At 41.0% G+C, this 22,418-nt stretch overlaps 1 protein-coding gene across 1 annotated transcript in view; it reads right to left on the reverse strand.

Moving 5' to 3' along the window:
* Nucleotides 1-22,418, reverse strand: part of tenm1 (teneurin transmembrane protein 1) — a 161,640-nt gene that overhangs the window by 90,837 nt on the left and 48,385 nt on the right. The window contains exons 4-5 of the mRNA XM_070962146.1: nucleotides 20,361-20,604; nucleotides 11,646-11,884 (exon numbers count right to left, since the gene is read on the reverse strand). Of these exons, the coding sequence (XP_070818247.1) occupies nucleotides 11,646-11,884; nucleotides 20,361-20,604 (483 nt within the window). The remainder of the gene's footprint in view (nucleotides 1-11,645; nucleotides 11,885-20,360; nucleotides 20,605-22,418) is intronic.

Below are 22,418 nucleotides of genomic sequence, written 5' to 3' on the forward strand. Positions count from 1 at the left end.
TGTGAATATACTGTCTTATCGATAACCATTACAGCCAAGGTAGCACTGCAGTCAGTTAAAAATGATTTATCAATACTCTCGCACAAGCAGAAACACATCCAGGCCTGATTGCCAAGTTCTTTTCGCTCATACACATAGCTAACCGCCAACTATATTCCGTCTGACAACCAAAGACTACAGCTGGCTTTGCCCTGCAGCAAACACTTTCAAGAGCATCAGTCATTCGATTTAGTGTGTAGTTTAGCATGTACAGTAAAAGCAATTTCTCATCCAAGTTCTGCATGGCTGTGTCAGCCTCTAGCTAAGCCACAACTTCTGAGGGATGGGAGAAAGAAAGGCAGAGAGAGAAAGAAGGGCAGAGGGAGATAAAAGACACAGCGAGAAGGAGAGAGGGGAGTAAGAAAGAGGGAGAGAGACAAATGGGGAAAACAAGTGTGAAGGAGAGTGAAGGAGAGGGACTTCAGAGCCATCTGTGTCTAAGTCAACGTTAGAGTAGAGACTGAGAGCCTGGGGGTCTGCCTGCCCTCCCGCCTTTTCGCCTGTCGGCCCTCGTTCCACTCTGACAGACAAGAGGTGCTAAAGTGTTTTTCTTACTCCCCTCCACCAACCCCTTGAAAGCCACTAATACCACTGTCATGACTGTTTAAGTGTGTATTTTTGCATGTGTGAGTGTTTGTCTGCTGACATTTGCTTGTGTGCAAGTGTGTGTGTGTGTGTGTGTGTGTGTGTGTGTGTGTGTGTGTGTGTGTGTGTGTGTGTGTGTGTGTGCACGAGCAGAGCCTCTCTCCATACTGTTTTCACTGGTATAAACCTCAGGACTCATCGCTGTGACCTTGCTAATCTGGAATGGGAAGTCCTGTTTGGATAAAGGGATGAAATAACGGAAAGAGGGATAAAAGAAGAGCGGAGGAGGTGACACACTTCTCACATCTTGAATGATGAGATTTGCTGTATATCCTAGTGTTTATTTACCAGTAAAACTCGCTGTTTCTGTCATCTAGTTAGTCACGGTAGCGACAGTACACCAAGTCCAACAGATCACAGCTTTCTGCCTCACGCATTTCTCTGTTGTTCTTTCATTCCTAATCACGCCCCCTCTCCCATTCTGTCAGAGTCCCCCACTCACCCTGTCTGTCTCCCACACGCTGTCTTACTGATCTGGCCCTTTTCTGAAAGCTGAGTCATGTTACAACAGACAGAACAGTGTTAAATGAGCAGGGGATCGGCGCCATGTTAGATTCCCCTCCGGCAGCCACCATCAACCACCACTGAGAGCTAAAACACTGCAGACAAACAGTGACTCACAACTGCCGCTCACAGTGGCATACAGCTCAATCACTGTGTGTTTGCGTGTGGGTGTGTGACTGCGTTTGAGTGTGTATGAGTGTCATGGAGAGGATGGGGAAAAAAAAGCCCAAAAAAACAAGTGCGTGTGTGTGAGTTGCTGTGCACATGCGTGTGTGCGAGCACGTACTTGCCTGGTCAACTACTGGAGCTATTGAGGCTGTTTCACTACAGCCTCTCTGACCTTCTGGAGACATTTTACCAAAGGGCTCTCTCGCCATTCAGAGCTTTCTGACCAGAGTGTGTCTAGCCATTTAAAGTAATTTCACCAAAGGCTTCTGGAGCTGTTAGGATAGTTTTAGCAAAGGCCAGCGGGTTTCTTAGAGCGGCATCAGACGACCAAAATAGAGGATTGGAAACAAAGAGAAACTGGACCAATCAATACAGACCCCAATGAGGCATGAAGCAGCTGGCTGAAAGAAGCTGAGGGTGAGGAGCGTACATGCAACACACACATGCATACACACACACACGATTCCAATCACAAAGATGCTCACACCTTCACATACATTCAAATGCTCCTGCACACATTTGGGCTGAGATACACATGTCTGTAAGGCTCATTGGTTTTGTTTATCACCATACAATACCAAGATTTTGTAAAGGAGCACAACAAATTTCATCTTAAACTTCTGTTCCCAAGCACCCAAAACAGGTTCAGAACAAAAAATGAAGAGGAAACACGGCAGTCATTCTAAATTAATTACAAAAGTGAAAATACAAAGTGCAAATGGTATTTTTGTTGAATAATACTAGTATGCATTGCTGATTTTAAAATCTGATGTGACTAATTTTTTTTTTGAAAACTAGAAATGGAAAATAACTAGCCCCAATATAGTACATTATACTATATACATACATACCTGAAAAGACAACTCAAATGCAGACACTCATACGGAGTGACTTAAAGGTGACTGTACTCTCAGTGTGAGCTATAATTGCAGCAAATTAGAAAAAATCAGATGAAACAAAGTGAATAAAGCCAATATACAGTGCAGAACAGAACTGCAGTACTGTGATTGAGTCACTGTGTGTGACAGCTTTTTTGTGTCCTGCTGAACTGCTCTGAGCCAATACACTCCTAATAGAAAGGGTTCTACTTTCCAGGCCCGACTGGAAACAAGCTGTACCAGCCAATCTTACCCACTCAGCATTGCTGAGTAGATAATTGGTTGCCATTTGCCCTTCTTGACAGAGCTGCACAATGAAAAGGATCGCCGCTGATCCCAGACAAACAGGCGACCACCTGTTCAAAAACTTTCCTTGGGGAGAAAGTAACATTTCATTAGGGGCAGGCCGACTCAACACATGAACAGCTTCATCCTGACAGCCATCACCAGACTCGACTGACCCTCTGACTTTACCTCTGTACACAATCTCTGGCTTCCTGCCCACCACCAGCTAACATAACAGACTGCAATCCCCCTTTCACAGACTGTTCATATACTAAGCTTATTATTATTATTATTATTATTATTATTATTATTATTAATAATAATATTATTAATATACAAAGTTGATACAAGCTACTGAATGTGCTGCAGTTACAATTACAGACTGTCATATTTATCATTGGCGCCGCTTCCACAAAATTGCATTCCTCATATTGTATGGACCTGTGCTCTATACCACCTAGCTTCGGGACCACATGTTACTAAATGTTCAAAACTTTGCGAAGCATTTTTTATCCATCTCAGTACAGCGGTCACAAAGTACAGTACAGAATGTGTGTGACGGCCTACAGACTGTGCTGTCTGACTGCATATGGGACACAGTTCAGACTGAATAAAAGTAGCAGATCAGTGGAGTGAATCAGCACATTTGAGCTTGTCCAATTTAGACTTGGACCATCCTTTTATTATTGGGCATGTCTTTGCTTCTTTGTTCCTTCCATCGGTTCAATCAAAAATAAGGCCAAGGAGTTTTACACCCTGCCTTTCTGTTAGGACACTTCCTTAATCACCTCACACATTAAGAGATGAATCTGAAACTCACTTGTGAAAAATCAGTTTGATAAAATCTAAAACACTCGACTGTGATAATAGTACTGATCACTGCACATTAGTGCTGATTTTCTGTTGCCGCCTTTAGCTAAAGGGAAAAGAAGTAAAACTCTTCCTCCCTGGGACCACCATTATTTATGACAGTAAGGGTGAAGAACATGACAATACAGTCAATACTGTGAGGGGAAAATATATTTGTCTACAGTCAGAGATTGCAAGATAACTTATATGATGGAAGCAATACCGTGTTTCAATACTGTGGGCAATATTGCAAATCAGTGACAGCCACTTCTTTATGGCAATACTGGATTTTTATGTGATTTTTTATTTATTTATTTATTTATTTATTTATTTTTTGCACGAAATGAAATACTTGATTTGTCAGATATCAAATTTGTTACATTACCCAGAAACAAACAGCAGGCTATTTTTTATCTATAAACAATTTCCCTCCTGTTGATTTCTCAGAAAATGTTTATGTCACAATATGAATACTAAATACTGTGATATAACAAAAGCATAATAGACTTCACCCACTGCTACTTAATGACAACAATTCTCTCATGCACCTCAGTCCAAGATAAGTGATGCATCGTCTTTCATTGTTTGTCACCAAGACAATCAGCTCTCTTTAACGCAGACAACAGGTGTTACTAATAAGATTAATGCCAATAATCACAATGCAACAACACCTAAAGGGGAGTCGATTAAATTGTTTACAACTGCGCTTTTTCCAACTGTGAGTCAAAATGTCTCCTGAGGAAAAGCCCTTGTTATCCCAGTACAACTGCTGGACCTGCTGAATAATTGAGTGGTTGTGATTCTGACTGTAAATCTGTTCTTTTGACAGTAACTCAACTACAGACAGGATGACAGCAGACAGGATGTAGGCTTACTGGATTAACTAATAAAAGGTCAGCTAGCTTGTCTCAACAGTCACACATTGTATTTAACCTTTGGAAGCCACAAGTCTGCATCTTTCATGAGCTCAATACAAAAGATTCAGACTTAATCAAATGGTAGGGCACCTGCTGCTGCTGCTGCTGCTGCTGCCCTCTCTGTGGTCATGAATCCAAGTTTTCACATTATACACTTAATACACTTCAGCCTACATCCGCTCTCAGCTCCACACTCCTCAGGAGTTCATAACCTAGCAACTTTGTCAATAGATTTAGCAACTTTTCAGAGCCCTTGAGCGTTTTTATTTCAACAAGGCTTAGCAACAAATCTAGCAACTTTTTGAGCAGTCATCAGCTACTTTCTTCGGGAACTTTCTTCAGCTGCAGCTCCAGTTCACACACTGTAACAGCTGCTAAGGTTAGTTATGCAGGTTGAGAGTCGGGTTCAGTCAACGGACCAGCAGTAACGTTATGCGTGGATTTGAACTGAATTTGTGGGATTCATCGCTGGTTAAAACTGCTTCTCTCCGTACTGGCACATCTAAAAAAATAAGTGCCTCCTCAGTTGTATTTACAAATAATTCAAGCTAGCTGTCAATTGTGAATTACTACCAACACTGATGCTAACTGAGTAACTGATTTCCAGTCAGCACAACGCACACACCCTTGAATATCAGCGCTATCTTTAAGCAGACTAATCTTATCTAGCTAACAACTCACCCTTCCTCGGACAGAAACATGGCTTTCCCTCCTTCACTTTTGTTTATCTCTTCTCTTCTGTATTTGTCTGCCAACTATCAGGCTTTAATTTTGGACAAGCTTCATTATAACGCAACGTTGATAAAGTTATTGTTAGCAGGTTAAGATTGACGCAGGTGTGGACTAAACCATGTGCATCATAGCGTAGGGGGGAATAGGTAGAGGACAGACTTTTTTTTCTTTTTTTAGATTTTTTGATATTAGTTTTTCCATTATATGAGTTCTTTCTAAACTTGAAACTGGATAGCAGACAAAACTATTTAATAAAGGTCTTTGGGGGGCCACCTCCAACTTTGGGGCAGGCTCACTAAAATTGTTCTAGAAAAAGTTTTCAGTGCCAGTGCAGTGCTAAATGAGATAAATGAGGTTTATAAAAATGTATTAGTAAATTATTCTGCATAAGAAAAAATATTGAATGTCTTTTTCACATCAAACATGTGAAATATAATATCATCATTTAAAGTCCAGATGCGAGTGCCTGGCTTATTGTGATTTATTTCCTAGTTGAACAGGAAAGCAGGCTGTATAAAACACTGAGAAGAATTTGATTTAACCATTTGGTCTGTGCCACTGATTGATGGATGGATGGATGATACTATCAGTTGAAATTGGTCAGTTCAAGCTTATATAAACACCTAATATTTTGTTTTGCATATATAGGCTATAGTGTTAAAAAGGTACACAATATGACCAGGAATGTGATCTAAGAGTCAAAGATGCATTTTCCATTTCATCTCGACTTTAATGTCTAATAAGATTATTTATAATCCATCACTGTCACCAGCCAATAGGTGCACTCTGTTTGGCTCATATTATTTTATTATTTCCTTTGTATGAAATAAACATTAGCACTGCAATAGTGACAGCAGGATGTACCAAACATGGCGGCGCCACACTTTTTACACCATAACCTCCTCTGAGACTGTCAGAATGAGATAGCAGATGTAGCAGCTGAAAGAGTGAAAAAATTATCATGTGTCCCATCCTGTTACGGTTGTGCCGTCTGTGGTCATACATTTTGCCTCTCACAACATAATTCCTCAACAGTACGTTTCTAATTGATATTATTTGCTAATGTTAGCTTTGTTGCTACCTTTACCATTTCAGCTGAAACCTTCATGTCTGCATAATGTGGTTCACTGACTATGAGTACAGAATTAAATGAGGCCTCATGTGGGTCTATGGTCTTTCTGTGTCCCAACTTTTTGCATTTCTGGCAGGAAATGGAGGGCTAAAATGGAAAAAGCAAAGGAATCCTGTGTAGTAATGATGCTCCAGTGTGTGTCAGAGTAACCTTTCGTTTGCATAATGTGCTTCTCATCTCGCAGTTGTAATCTTTTTTTTGTTTGTCATGTTCGCCAGGGTGGTCACCATTGAAGAGAACAAGCACCAGTCTCAGAACTCATCAGGTATTGCCTCATGAAAATTCAGCCTCTGGGGGCAACAGCCAATGTTTCAAGGCTTCCACTGTTGCCAGCAAAAACTTCCTCTTGCGTGCACCAGTCATAGCTTACAGTCTGTGTACATTGTTGACAATAACTCAACATTTTGGCTAGTCTCTATAAACATTTTAAAAATAGGTAGCAAAAAGCTAAATGGTTGTCAGAAGATACCTGGTGGGTTCTGAGATTCACTCTCCACAAAGATCGCACTGACCAGCTCCAACATGACTGGTCAGTGCTACTCAGACTACAAGCGGAATACAAACTGAAACCAGAATGCTTCCGATAAATCACATCCCTTGCCTACAGATTCTGCATTCATATGCAGATATCTGTTTATAGAGCTTAAACAAGCATAAGCTGTAATCAGCTTGGTGCTGAGACAGACAAGGCCTGCTAGGACATTTGGAGGAGAAATCCAGATCAAGAGGGAGCAACTTAAGAACTCTTTTTCAGTTCTAGCCATCAAGCACATAGTTTATAATTTGGTAAGTACAGCTGTAATATTTAAAATATGAAAAATGCCTCCTAGAACCCAAGCTGATACCTTAAAATTTGTTCATTTTGTCAAACTAACAGACCAAAACCAAAAGATGCTCAATTTATAATACAGAACACAATTTATCACATTTAAGAATGTGAAAGCAGAAAATATTTGCCATTTATATTTCTAAACATACTCGCATGGTTACACCAACATTAAAACTGAAACCATTTGTTTAATTGATTGATCGATTAGTGGCTCAACTATTTGATCTGTGAATCGTTTTGTGTAATTTCTCAATAAAAAGATTTGCTGCTTCCAGCTCCAAGAATGCATGTGTGAATGGATGTGCTGTTTTGTTTCATATTCTTATAAAGTGAATATCTCTTGGTTTGTTGGAAGCAAACTAGACATTTGAAGGCATCACCTGAGGCTCTGGGACCAAACCAAATCAAGAAAATATCTAGATTTAATTATAATGGAGATAATCACAAGTCTTTTTTCTTGTGAGTTCAGCTGGAGACTGTACTGAGTTTGACCCCTGTGAATAATGCCCTAGTTTTAAGGCAGATGCTTTGAATTGCCATCAAACTGTGAGAGTAGATTTACTGAAAGAAATAGCGTGAAAGTAATGAACTTAAAGCCACTAACGAGTCATTTGGTTCGTTATGGAACCACCAGGTCCCCTGAAGCAGCACGTATTGCCCAATAAAGAACATATCGGCTTTAAATGTACACTGTCTGTGTCACTGTGTGTGCAAGTGACTGAAATGTGATTTGGAGGTGATTATTTGATTTCCGGGTGCTGCTGACTTGCTCATTTCACTTGTGTCAGAAGCTTCTCCCTGCTGCCATCGTGAAGCCCCACAGCCTTAGTCAAGTGTGTGTTTGTGTGTGTGTTTTGCACATCCATGGCTGGTTGGAGTTTATGTACCATTACACATACTGGGAACACCTGGTTCCTAAGTTACTTCAGCCCACCTGTCCAGGCGCCAGCATGCTCGTCCCTTCACCCCTCCCTTTTCTTTGTGTGCGCCTCACCTTCACCATTGAATTTCTGTGTTGTTACACACCAGTGATCCTGACTTTCACACATAATTATAATCATCACTGCCTTACTTTTGTATTTTTCAGTTTGTTATTGCTAATTTTAGCGTGCATCTCCCCTTCTTTGTTGCAGCCAGCGAGCCAGTTGTAACACCACAGAGATGATTATCTTCCATAACAGACACATAACACCCTCTCCTCATATTTGATTCAACAACTGAGGATTGTAACTGTTTAAAACAGCATGACATTCATTAATGCAGAAAACACTCTAATTAGCTTTTTTTGACAGCATGATAGAGCAATAGTAGGTAGGTTTTACAGAGGCAGAACTTAAATGATGCTTAGAATAGAAAATGAGTTACTGGTAGTGTTGTCAGCAGCAATATTCTTCAAGATTACAGATGCAATCTTAATCTGTCCTCTATCTCTCCTTAAATGCCCTGTTCGCTATCATAATGCCTTGCTCCTCATATCTGATGGCCGTGTTGTGCTTAATAACAAGCTACGACTGCAGGAGGGAGGGGTACGTTGGGAGATAAACAAATTAACAAAGCTATTCACAGCCCCTGCAACACCAGGGGGTATGGGAGGAGAGGAAAGAGGGCAGTAAAGAAAGAGAGGAGGACTGCCTTAGCTAATCACAACAGGGGGCATGCGCTGCAATCACTTAGGCACAGCATTATCTCCACAATCATGCATCGTCCTATTGTTGTGCTAATTGGAAACCTTAATTTGAAACATAATATTATTGCCTCATTATTTGCTAGGTTACTTTTCCCCAAATTAAAAAACAAGTCACATAACTTGCACAAAGAGCTTTAAGGCCTGGCAATAATTTGAGGTGGGTATTAAGAACTGGTTCCAAACTGTCAGAATAAGGCTTTGCTGCAAATCATCGATGTCAGGTGCAGTTATTGAATCATTAAGAGCTACATCAAATATGCTGCAAGGCACTGGCTGTTACACTGGTGGTCACTCTGTGCCTCCACTTAGCATGTGAGCTCAGTTTCATGCTGAACCATGGATGGCTGCGGCAAGCAGCGTAAAGTTTGGCTGCGCATCATGAGAAAAGATGAAGATTCAGCCAAATGTAACAGCTGCGTTAAGATGATTTTGAGGGGGAAGCATCTCCAGCATTCTGTAATGTTGGGCTCCAGCTTGGCACGGCTGTAAAGGAATATGTCTTATTTTTTTTAAACGTTGCAAATGTCTTGATTGAGTTAGCAGTATCTGCTGACAGATAATACACACATTACACGCATCCATCTATCTAAAATTTCCTTAATTCATTAATCATTTGGGATATAAAATGTCAGAAACTAGTTTTAAAAAGTGCCCTTTTTAGTTTCTTAAATCCAAGATGATGCAATCATTTTTTATTTATTTGTCTGTCAAACATGAAAAAACCTTTAAATAGTTACCCTTCTATTATATAAGACAAAGAAGCAAGTCATAACATAACAATAATAATAATAATAATAATAATAATAATAATAATAATAATAATAATAATAATAATAATAATAACTGAGGAGCTGGAAACACTTTTTTGCTTGAAAGCTTCTGTTGACTGTCTAGCTGAGATACTGATGAATGGTTGCAGCTCTACTTGCTACTTATACATGACAAAAGAAAAGAAAATCAAAAATCTATTATGATTACTGAGAAACATGTTCAGTGTGAAAATAATAACAAAGATGCCACTATAACAACTGCCCAGCTGAGTATGGTACAATAGCCTGTAGACAGTGATTATATTTGGAATAACGGCTCATTCATTATCACATTCGAAACACTGCACATCGTTTCTTTGTGTCTTATTATCATATTTATGATAATAAGAATGAATCTTCAATGAGAACCTCATTTAAAGAGAGACAGACTCAGAAATCAATAAATACAGCAAAAGTCAACATGGCTATTATTTGATGATGAAAAAGAGCAAAACTAATGAGGGAGATTTTTTTTTTTTCTGTTCCTGTCAGTGGCTGTTAATTAATTCATTAAAATTACTGAATCATTATGTAATGAGAGAACCTAATCATCTGGTGGCCTGTGTCTCAACCTCTCCCCCCAGACAAAGACATTAAGTCCATGACCACTTTAATCTTGCTATTTGAATATCTTTGATTTACAGGCTAACATATCATCTGTGCTTACATCCCATACATCTTGACGCAGTTGCTATGGTGATGTCAACATTGAGATCGATCATTGCCAAGCAGGAGTGGAGCATGACACCAATTAAAAGGTGATGTCGTCTCCAAGTCATCACTCACACTCCTCACTAATGCACTAATTACCGGGGCCGGGACATTAATGGAATAGCATGGTTCAGCCTGGGGATTAATCTGCATGGATTCGTCAGTGTGAATGTGTGTGATGTCTGTCTGTGATGTGTGCGCATGTGTGTGTGTGTGTGTGTGTGTGTGTGTGTGTGTGTGTGTGTGTGTGTGTGTGTGTGTGTGTGTGTGTGTGTGTGATTAATGCGAACCCCCGCCTGCTCTGCCGTGACCTTGAGCACCACCACAGGAGGGAAATGAAGCGGCTGGGTGGAGGGTTGAGATATCTGCACTTGGATGGAGGGGAGACGATCTGCTGAGGTGGAGGGCCGGGCCAAGGTTGACGATGAACAGGGAGCTGGTGCAGGCGGACGGGATCAATGAATAAATTTGGCGTTTGACTTTGACAAACACTGCTGATGATCTCCCAGATTGACAAACAGCTCCAGGAACTTTCTTGATTTTATTGATCAAAATAATTTCAAAATTGGCATCAATCATAAAATCTGGGGTGAATCTGCATTCATGATAAGCATGTTGCATCAGTCTGCAGCTACAGCCAGTGGTGGAGGAAGCACTCATCCTTTACTCAAAATACAAGCAACAATACTGCTGTGATAAAAATAAAAGCACCCCAAAAAATAAAAAGAAGGAGTTAAGTCATAAGACCTCACCTTAAAACAAATATTAAATAAAGAAAGAAAATATTGCCAACTATAAAAAAGCACGGACAATGAGGTTGTAAGTTAAGACAAAGCTGTATTGATTAATAGAGTAAAAACCAGGCTGAAAAGGGTGGAAAAATAATAAGGTGTGTGTGTGTGTGTGTGTGTGTGTGTGTGTGTGTGTGTGTGTAGCTGTGGGTGTGTGGGAGAGACAGAAAAACAGTAAAATAGTTCGGACATACTGTATGTGTGTATTCATCACGGAATAATTACCAGATTTGTGTGCTTTGGTCTGGGACAGCTCATTTAAATTTAGAATATCCTACAGAGGGTCACATTTGGAATACATTACCTGCTGGTTTTAAAGCAAACGCCTTCAAAGTAAAAGTGTGAAATTTTCTTTGATCCCTATCGATCGTCTCTTCTGTTTTTTGGGGGTTTTTTTTTGCTCCAGTATTTTTTTTACCCTTTGATGCCTGCAACACGCTGTGTGTATTAAAACTCTGTTGGGGTTTGTCTCTGTATTTTTTTATTGATTCTTTTTTGAATTAATTAGGCAGCCTCTTGACAAGCCTCCCAATTTCCTGGCCCCTCCAGCGATCTGTTTTGAAAATGGTGATTCTTTCAATAAAATCAGAACACCCAAAAGCAAATCTTCTTGTGCAGCTGCACATGACAAACTTGTGTGCACCATGGTGGATGCGTGCTGTAACTCACCGATGACGTATATGAGCAACAGGGCCAGGGTGAGAGTGAGGAGTGACGCAGAGAGGGCCGTACACTTCCAGTTGCAGCAGCGGTGAGGCTTGTTGAAGGTAAACAGTGGTCTGGTCACGCTGCTGCGAGGGAGAGGCCGGGGTGGAGGGGAGTACACCGTCCCAGACGTCAGGGGGTAACCCTGCCCGGCTCCTGACAGTAGAGCCGATGAACCGGAGCCCTGCTTGAACAGGAAATGTCTGTGGGAGACACAAAAAGAAGAAATTTCACTCTAATCTGCAACTGACTGCTCACTAAGCCCCACAGTTTACATTGGTAATGGTGGCAGATTTTCCATTGGATATTCAAGTCATTTTTGAAACAATGGGTCTTGATTTCAGACAGCAGCGGCAGACAGAAGCAAACGTTTCATTTCCAGCCTCAAACTTCTTTGTTGATTCAATTGACAACTGTCGATGGCAAATTTTATCAGCTGTTAGCAAGTTAATTAAGCTAACGTTAGCTCCAGGAGTTTATTGAAAGCACAGTCTCCAGTTGACTGTTAACAGCTGAGTCATTTTAAAAGGGGACTCTTGTAACAATAGTCTTAAAGGCCAGGTGTGTAAAATTTATGGGGATTTGTTGGCTGAATATGGCAGAAATTGAATATAATATCTTATAGTATGTTTTCATGAGAGGAAAATCACCTGAAAATGACAATTACTGTGTTTTTGTTATCTTAGAATGAGCTCTTTACTTCTACAGAGGGAGCAGGTCCTCTTCCAGAGTCTGTCATGTTGCATCACCATGTTTCTACGGAAGCCCAGAACAGACACACCAAACACTGGTTCTGGAGAATGCCTTTTGTGTTTTTCACAAGTACCATAGCCACTGTAAGTTCTCCTACAGGCTTAGACGGGGAAGCGTAAGGCGAGGGGTATGGAGTTGGTTGCAATTTGCAACCTTGCTACTGGATGCCAGTAGATCCTACACAGTGGTCCTTTAAATATGCATTTTATGGCTATACACATGCCAGGATTTCAATTTTGGATGGGCCCAAGTAATTTTGGGCAGACCTTTTAATTACAGAAGTTAATATTGTTTGAAACAAAGAAGCATTTTCCTTCAATGCAGAGCTAGTTTGTCATAACTATCACAATTTTATGGGAAACCATAAGATTGTCTGGCTGTTTACAGAGATAAGGCTTTCAATTTTAACCTTACAAGAGGCTCAAATGATGATGTGTCTGGCAAACACAATGCTATCTGCAGGCATTAGCTGGGCTTGCTGGAGTGTTAACTTCCCCATATTCCAATAAAGAGCAGGACAGAGCTACTAATGTTACCCTAAACCCTGAAATAGTACACAGTAGATGTGCTAAATGCAAAGCCCAACTCATTAAATGCCAGGATTATCCACACCAAGAGTATCATTTGCAATCTTCGACTCCTCCAGCTCACACAGGTCAGCCTCCAACCCCACCCACACCCCCATCAGCATCAGTGGTGAAGTTGTTTAAATGGCGGCGAGCAACAAATATCTCGGCATCACACTAGACAATAAACTGAGCTTTGAACACACCTTTGACATCCATACACGCTGCCAACCCCCAACCTCCCAGACCTCAACCACACAGCCACTGCACGCAGAGGACACACTATAGCACTTGACCCCAGTCACCCCCTCAACCCACACTTTGTACTCCTCCCATCTGGTCGCCGTTACAGGTCGCTGGCATGGAAGATTGTGAAGTTCAGCAGGAGTTTTGTCCTCTCTGCCATAACAGAACTGAGCAAAATATCCCGACTGTTATGTGCCTGTTTGTGTGTTTGTGTATGTAAAGTTTGAGAATGTGCGGGTAGTGGGTGCATGGTGTGGAATTCATGTATGTAGTTGTTAAAATTGATGTATTCTGTCCAGTTTGATGTATTTCTGTACTCTGAGGTTGTACGGAAGGTGGAAACAATTTTCCTTGCAGAAGGACAAATCAATCTAAATCAAGGGTTGGAAACTAGCACTCGCCACCCACCAAATGCTGAGGATTTTGTGTTGAGGCAGGTGAATTTACTCAGCCTACCAGCCACGGTGGCAGGTAAATAAAAGTAGCACAACAGAGCAATTTGTGACAGTCCACGACATAGACTGAATTACGAGCCTGCTAGTTTCACTCGGACACTTTAATCAGGAGACACAGAAAAACAATATGGCGTTACATCACTGTTACATCGCTGTCAATAACCCAGACAATGTCAACATGCTTCAGATGTCAATAAGAAAACTCATAGGTTCATTATTGAGACTAAAAAGCACAATAATGATGATAAGACCCTAAAAGTTCCAGCTGTTTGACCAGCTCTGCCACAGTCTGCTGAATCGATTCCCTAACATGAGCATGAGGATTCTCCAAACAGAGCTGGTGAATGTTCACAGTGGGCCTGATGCAGATCAATGTGGAGGCCGTGAATGTCGTTTAGGTTCAGACAATAACATTTATTTCATCTGCAAATACTTAAAAGCATATAACTTAATACTTTTTTCATTCTGTCTGTCTCTTTTTAGAAATTGGTTTACATATTTACTGAAATAAAACAGCCTATTTCTTGAATATTGTAGGTCTTATTATTTCTGTCTGGCATAAGCCTGGAGGAGATCATCATTTGGTTGCGTGTGCCCGTGTGTGTATCTGTCCGCAGCTAATCTCACACACTACTGGATCCATCAGCCTAATACCTTTTGTGCACATTTATGATTGTATGCTCAAGGACCTGTCGTGGTGGCAATGATTTGCAGTTTTTCAAAAACCTGTTATGTTTTATAATTGCTTTTAACCGCATCTGCTTCTTTTAACCGGCCACTAGGGGCAAGTGATGAACCACTGCTTCAGTTAGGAATTTTGTTTCCGCTACAAACAGAATTCTATAATTTGATAATCTTTTTTTATGTATACTGAATTAAAAGCAGCACAAAGACAATATAGTTAATATTGGGACAGCTGTGAAACACCTGTTTGGATCATTCCACAGGTAAACTGGTTCACTGGTAACAGGTGAGAGTATCATGGTTGGGTATGAAACGGGCATCCTGGAAAGGCTCAGTCATTCACAAGCAGGGATGGAGCAAGGTTCACCACTTTGTGAACACATGATTGGATAAAGGAGATAACTGCATGGGCATGGGAACACTTTGTGAAACTGATGTTGATAAACACAGTTTGTTTCCAAATGACTGCATTTTGTTTTTCTTTATGTTTCACACAGCATCAAAAATGTTTGGGAATTGAGGTTGCACACCACATTTGGGCCTTTGATGCAGCTAAAATCCTGACATCCATTGAAGGTCCCATCCCATCTTCATCCAGATCATATGCAGATTAATTCCATGCATATTATATGCATATATGTTATTATATGTTATTCATTATTCACTAGAGTTCGGCACGATACAAGATTGACTGTAAGCATGGCGGTGATGCTGCACTCCACTGGGTGCGCTTCTCTCACTGTAGTACTTTACACATGTAGTTACACCTTGCTGCTAAAACTAGAAAGTGGCTGGTAAAAAATTGAGAGGCCGATGGACAAAAACATTCATCTCCAATCATGAGCAACCCCACTGTGAAGAAATACAAAGTTTACTGTTGCTAAGCTATGATTTGACAATCATTATTTTGGGGGAGGGGTTTACACAATTAGCCTAATTGCTGAGAAGAGAACATGCTGCATTGTGTGTACCTACCACCTCTGGGGCCACTGCTTTTGTCTTCTTAAAGTAGATTATAGTATGAATTTGGAAACAATCAAAGTTAATGTCCAGGCCTATGTAGGACAGTGGTTCAATCCTTCACCAATTATCTTAGCACAGCACAAACATAATCTGTTCTTAGGGCATTTTTTCAGATTATTATTGTTATTATTATTCCTTATTCTCATTCTACTTATGCAAATCTGCACTCAGTGGAATTCAGTTTCACTCTGAAGTGCGCCTGACTGAAACTAATTTAAAGGGCCCCCAAGGTGGGAGATTTTAGAGGAGACCCCTCTCCTGCTATTTTTTAAATGATTCATACAGAGCTGGCTCAGGATTCAGATATCACACACAGGACAGACTGTTCTACTTTACCACTGCATGAAGATGCAGTCCTCCTAAACCTCACCTGTCAAAAACACTCTCAGCACTGCACTGCCGAGAACTGAGGAATTGACTTAAACCCTCAATATCCTACATGTTTGGCTGCATTTGTGTGCTTTTAATTTAAGTGGTGTCTTAAACTTGCAAAGTAATGCATCATCAAAGATTAATCCAGAAGGCTGAAATCAAGGAAGGAAAGTAGTCCAAGTCCCTAAGCAGTACGATTCCACTTGCAATTTACATTATGTTCTCCCATAAATTCTGCGAGCAAATATATATGACAAATGCAAAACATGGACATTATTCACATTTAGGGAAGCAGCCAAACAATAGAAAACAGTGTTGCCACAAACTATGATGTAATATGCTCACAGCACATAACTGCTGATACTGTACGATACTGAAATATGCCACAGAATATGAGACTACAAACTCTTATCCACATCCTTCATCAGAGAAGAAGACCAATTTTTACAAAGTGCCTATCTGGTGCAACATTATGAGCAGCGACTGTGATGCAGAGCAGCACTGATATGAAAGAGAATGAAAAAGCCCTGGCAGCCAAAGATCAATGACTCACCTATTCCTTTTTTGACTCATCACAGTGTCTACTTAAGTTATACCGCTGTATTAGTTAAAGAAAATGAGGTTCATTTTCATTATGAAAAAGAGCTCCTTAGATGGCAGATGATGATAAAAAAACTAGGCTGAAGGGCAATTAATCGAGGTAGAATTTCATCTTTATTGTGTTTGGATAATGGGAGGGTGAGAGTTGGAGGGTGTCAGACGAGGAAGCAGAAATTTGGGGGAAATTATGCAATTTGAAAATGTGGATCTGGGCGGGCAATTATAAGCAATTCCAGCTTGCTCTGGCCGTATTGACTTCCATCAAAAAATGAAGAAAGGCTGCTGGTGTGAGGAAACAAAGAATGGCTATATTGAGGAAAACATCACAGGCAAAAAAAAAAAAAAAAAGCCAGCCATGACTCATTATTTTCTTCTCTGCTGTGTGTGTGTGTATTTTCCATAACAAAAAAATATCCTGGAGCTCCCGGAATTCTCCAACAGCAATGATTGCCCCAGGTTACCGCACGCTCTCTGAGGGTTAATACCGGCTGTGAGTGTGCCATGTCGGGGCAGACTTGCTGCTCGCTAGAGTGTTATTCTGTCTGTGCAGCGCAAGGTGTGAGGTCACAGGCTGCTGGTAGGACCGCGGTCTCTGAAGGGCCCTCAGAGGACAGGCCATTAAAGTGAGGCCAGACAGCAGACTGACAGCGTCGTTGGACACCAGACTGCACCGCGCCTCCTGCATTTGCCCTCATACACGGCAAAAACACATCCATCTTCTCAAGTCATGAAGTCTCATATTCAGCCCTGACAAAAGATCTTAATAAAAAACAAGAGCAAAATTCCGCCGGTGGGGTGAAGGTTTGAAGATTTTTTTCTGTAACTGACTTTCAGTATCATGATGTATGACAGAATAACTCATAACACCAGTGCCATGCCGCTTACATTGAGTTTGGAAATGACATTATAAGAATATTCTTTAAACATAATAAGAAAACTGGTGAAATTACCTCTTTTTATGCAGGACTTTTCAAACATAGAGGTAACTTAAAGTGCTTTACATGCAAAAAAAAAAAGGATCTAATATTTTAAAAAATAAAATGATTAATTACTATGAGTGTAAAATAATTATTGAGTGCATTAAAAAAAATCTCACCTCAATGACAGATTGTTAAAATCTAAATCTTTCTTTTTTGATTTTGCCAGTCATCTCTACTTTCTTCCTCTCTGTCTTTCCCTCTTTTTGCTCTATAATGTGACCCTATGGCTGTGTTTAACATGAGAGACAGATGACATCCATCCTTCACTGTCAGCCTCCCCTCCCATCTCCATCCACCCATCCCGTGTCTGCTGAAGGCTGTGACTCAGATGGGGGACACAGGAGGCTGCACATGGAGCAACCATACACCTAAGGGTCAATGGTAGTTCAACTCTGAAAGGCCAGAGATAAACTTGGGACAAACACACACACACATAGAGAAACATAGCTCGGCTCAGAGACGCCCACACAAGACAAGCATACACAAAAAGATGTCAAATACAGGTGAGCATTTTCACATTTTTGAGGCCAGTACACAGGTCGAGTCCACTGTGGTGCTTTTATTGCTCTGCTGAAGGTCGGTTAGAGCAAAAGGGATCCGAATCCAGCTAAAGAAATTGCATTTGTCAATGCATGTGGAACTCTAGTCTTCTTGTGTGGTGCTTTTAAAAATGCTTCACTGTTCTTCCTGGCTCCCTGCCTTTGATCTTCTCAGACAATATCCAGGGGCGACGCCCAGGAAGCTCTGAATTCATATCAGAGGGCAGATTTCCCCCGAGACAGGAAGAAAATGAGAGTTCCCACTCTCTGGGAGGTGGGAGTCTACGGCCCAAGGGCTGTCTCTACCTGGATGTGCGAATGACTGTGTGTGTGTGTGGGTGGGTGGAGGCCTGCGTGCACGGGGTGCAGGTACATGCAGACATATGTGTGCACATGCACAGTCTCTGATTTCAGCAGTCTCACTTCTTGCGATAAGAGGAAGAAGAGAAGGCATGACACCAGTCAATTCATTACAGTCCCAACATTTGTTATGCCTCTTAACACACCCAGTATGAGACCCAGTCAGATATATTGAATATCCATATCTGCATCCTTCCACTTACACAAGCTGCCCTCTCCAGAAACATAACGGATATGCAGCTGAAAAGGAAATCTATGCACACTTCAAACAATCTTAATCTCTGCTGACGCATCGTCAATACTTTTCAATACAGATTCATCACAGACGCATCAAGGAAAATGGAAGTGTACTTGACAACAAGAGGTATAATTTTGGGGCCATTTTTCTTAAGGCCTTTGCATCGCTTATAATTCCATTGGCATGAGACCCCATGTCAAGTTTGTAAATGCTTGATAAATCTTTAATCTCATATCTGAGATTGATCTGATAGCAGCAGCATCACGGTAAGAGCTAAAATATGAAATCATTAGATTAGTAGTGTATCTGGGAATGTGAAAGAGGAGTGAGAGGAGGGCCTTGGAATATTAAATCCAACCCAAAACAGTTAAGCAGTGAAGAGTTGTCATTTTTTTTGTCTTCCCCCCACCAAAAGCCAGATAGGAAAGAGCCAATAATATCTGAATTATGTCACGAAGGGACACTATTCTATTGACTATGAATATGATTACATTTTATGGTTCAGAACTAATAGCGCACTATCAAATGAAACTTATTTGACTATAAACTCCCAAATGCAAAAATGTATTACTACAAAAAGGCACTATCCAATATACTGAGCCACTGCGGAAATTGTGTTTTATAATCACATCTCTCTTTGGGAGAGTTCTTCATGTTCAGCAAATATTGATTTGAGCGATTTGAAACATGCACGCACACACACACACAAAAGAAGAAGGAAAAAAAAAAACGTGAATTTGGTTTATGGTGGATTTTCATTTAAAGCAAAAACATACAGATAAGTAATGTAATTACAATGCTTCTGAGTCCTTTCCATTAATACACATGTCTGGCCAATGATTAATTTAAATTGTCACTGAATCTAATTTTATTCTTCCTTTCCTTTAAATGAGGTAAGATCTAATTATGGTCTAATGCATAACTTATTAAAACCTCTTCTTCTGCTGTGGCAGCCTGCCAATCTCATCCTCACTCATACCACCAGAATTCAGCCGCTGCACCGAGCTCTCATTAAACATGCAAACATATTCTTTTGCACCTTGCTGCTTCTTCTCGAAAGCAGCCTCACAAATGAGGATCTCCTAAATAATTCTCTGATCAATTATTACGTATGCACCAAGCAAATGCTTAATTCTGTTTGATGGGACAAATTCCACCGCCTCGTCTCTGAGCATTTGGAAAATTCTTCTCGGGCACTATGGCTTGGAGGTGGAATCACAATGTGTTCCTGAAAAGAGGATTTGTACCAGATACCGAATTTCACATTTACTTCAGGTAGTATAAACTCAGATACCGGTCCCCTGGTGAATGTATCTGCAGTGGGGGGTAAGCGAATGAAAAGAATTTAAAAAACCCGAAGAGATTCATTCTGACTTTGATGGTGCGCGAAGTCCTGTAATAATACCCCTGAGGCCTGCGTGGTGTTCCACTTACTCCATCTTACACGTGCGAAACATGCCCAAATCCTTTAGTCCAACATTCATTCTTAATCAGTCTACTCTGATTTTTCGAAGAAATTGTTAGTCTGCCAACTAACATTCCTGATGAAAGAATTTTCTTTAATCTAATGATCCTCATTCGTGAGATTAAAGCAATGTCTTTAATCAAGTGACATTATGTTGAAGTAGGGCAATTTGCCTTGAAGATGTTTTTTTTTTTTTTTTTTAAGGCTTTCCTTGCAAAATGACACACGTAGCTACCGTTCTGGACTGAAAGCGTTTTGGAACAATGCCTCGCATTTGTTCCAAATTATTTAAATGGTCTCCTTTTTTTTGTTGCCTTGAAAACACATGAAAACACCACTGTAAAAAATAACCTTTAAGGGCACATTCAGAGGCTTTTTCATGTGTTGCATTCTCTTACCTGGTCTCTAGGGGAATGTTGCTGTTGAGCACCCAGCTGTTGTGAAGCTGTGCCTGGTCTGTGCCCGAGCTTGTGTCTGCCCCCTGGCTGCCCTGACTGGCCTGGCACCGCGTTGGCATGGTCTTCCTCTGCAGGCTGACTTGAGTGTAGGGCGCCGGGCGGGCACAAGTGCAGGCGTGGGGTGGAGGGGGAGGCGGGGGCAGCGGGCGAAATGTGAACTGACCACCTGGACTGCTGGGCAGCTCTGTGCGCGGAGACAGAGAAAAGGCGGAGGAGGAGGGAGAGAGAGACAGGGGAGAAATAAACATAGGTTTATTAGGAACGCAGTACCATAAATTACAAATAAAAGTGGCGTGTTAGTTGACAGTTTATTGTTATTACACTGATTGAGGCACATAAATCAGCTTGAAAACTGTGCCCTGTCCAGTGTCTTCCCTTCCTACCTGCTTTGATACACTTCCAGCCGCCCTATAAATAGGTTCTTGGCTGGCTGCAACATTGAGCAGTCTTTAAAGAGCTAACAGCTCTGGCTTAATCTGCACCCGCCAGCCCAAACTACCCATGTGATGTTTATTATGAGATCTGTAGCTCGACGGAATGAGCTAGCCAGCTGTAACTCCCTCATACTGGTAACCTCAGGGTCTAGCTAGAGCTCTCTCAATCCATCATTTATCATTCTCTTTTGCTAAAACTCTCCCTCTCTGCATCTCTTCCTCCCTGCTGCTTTCTCTCTATTTTCAGTCTGTCTCCTACAAACAAGCAAAGAGTAATTACCACTTTGCCAAATGAAATGTGTGTGCATACTGTTTGTTTAAGGTGTAAATGTGTGTCTATGTGACTGCAGATGAAGCCGTTTGGCATGTATTTCCATGTTTGCACACACCTGTGAGGACTGTTAGTATGTATTCATGACTGTAGATCAGGCATCCTGGGACATTAGTTATGAGCGTTTAGGTGGACAGCTCATGCCATATGGTTGCAGCACGGTTCCATGAACACGGCAAATCCCTCGTCCCAAAAGACCAACTCTGTCCAGCTGTATTGACAATGAATGTAATGTTAGCCTGGAACCCACTGTAAAGGACAAAGGAGTCCAGAATCTGGTAGACAAGCAGTATTGGCCCGCAACTCTATTTGCTGCCAAAATGTCAGCAATAATTTAGCATCTGAAAACGTAGCCCACCTGGGAAAGATTATATGATTCTTGCCAGATGAAAACTGAGTTTCTCTGTAAGTAAGGAATTAAATAATCTTGTTTTCCTCAGTTTCTATTGCCGGCATAAAAACCTGCATGTTGCTGCAATCTGCACTTTAGCTACCATTATGTCTAAAATTGAGGCAACATCTTTTCCAAATATTGCAGGGAAACAGTTATGGAACGAGCCATCGGCGATATTTCCATAATACTAAATCTGTGCACATGTTCTGACATTTTAAGCAATGTTTAGAACCATTTTCCTTTGATCCCTTCACACTAAATTATCGCTGCCTTGTGCAAGGACATGTAAGCCAATACACAATGTCATATCCACCAATGTTCACTGACATACCATACAGCACGTCAGGCTTTATGACTCGCACTTGTTAGAAAATCACATTTACAAGATATATATTGTAGCAGTGTTATGGCAGGATGGGCACAGATCACTAAATGGTCTATAAACATTTCCACAGCGATATTTCCATGATGTCATCTGGCCAGCTCCTTGTGTGTGTATACATATCGGCATATTTGACATCGGTATTTCCAAAACTACTGTGTGAATTCTGTCAAAATGCTCTTTGAACATGCGACAAGTTTCTCATCTCCTAAAACACACTGCCGCTTATTGATCTCCCAACATGGCTGAATTGTCTTTGTCACATTTCCAAAGCATGTGATTAAAATATTTGTCTCCATTCCCTGCACACTGACACAATCAAATTATCTCTTCCTTACTCATGACAAGCCATTACTCACACATTTATTTCACGGTTTCTTGGAAGCATGCAGAGGGTTGTAACTGAGCGCTGTCCTCCCTCCATTGTTGTGTATTGCTCTGGGGCATCTGCGATGAT

Source organism: Chaetodon trifascialis, chromosome 5 (assembly GCF_039877785.1).
Source record: "Chaetodon trifascialis isolate fChaTrf1 chromosome 5, fChaTrf1.hap1, whole genome shotgun sequence".
NCBI lineage: Eukaryota > Metazoa > Chordata > Actinopteri > Chaetodontiformes > Chaetodontidae > Chaetodon > Chaetodon trifascialis.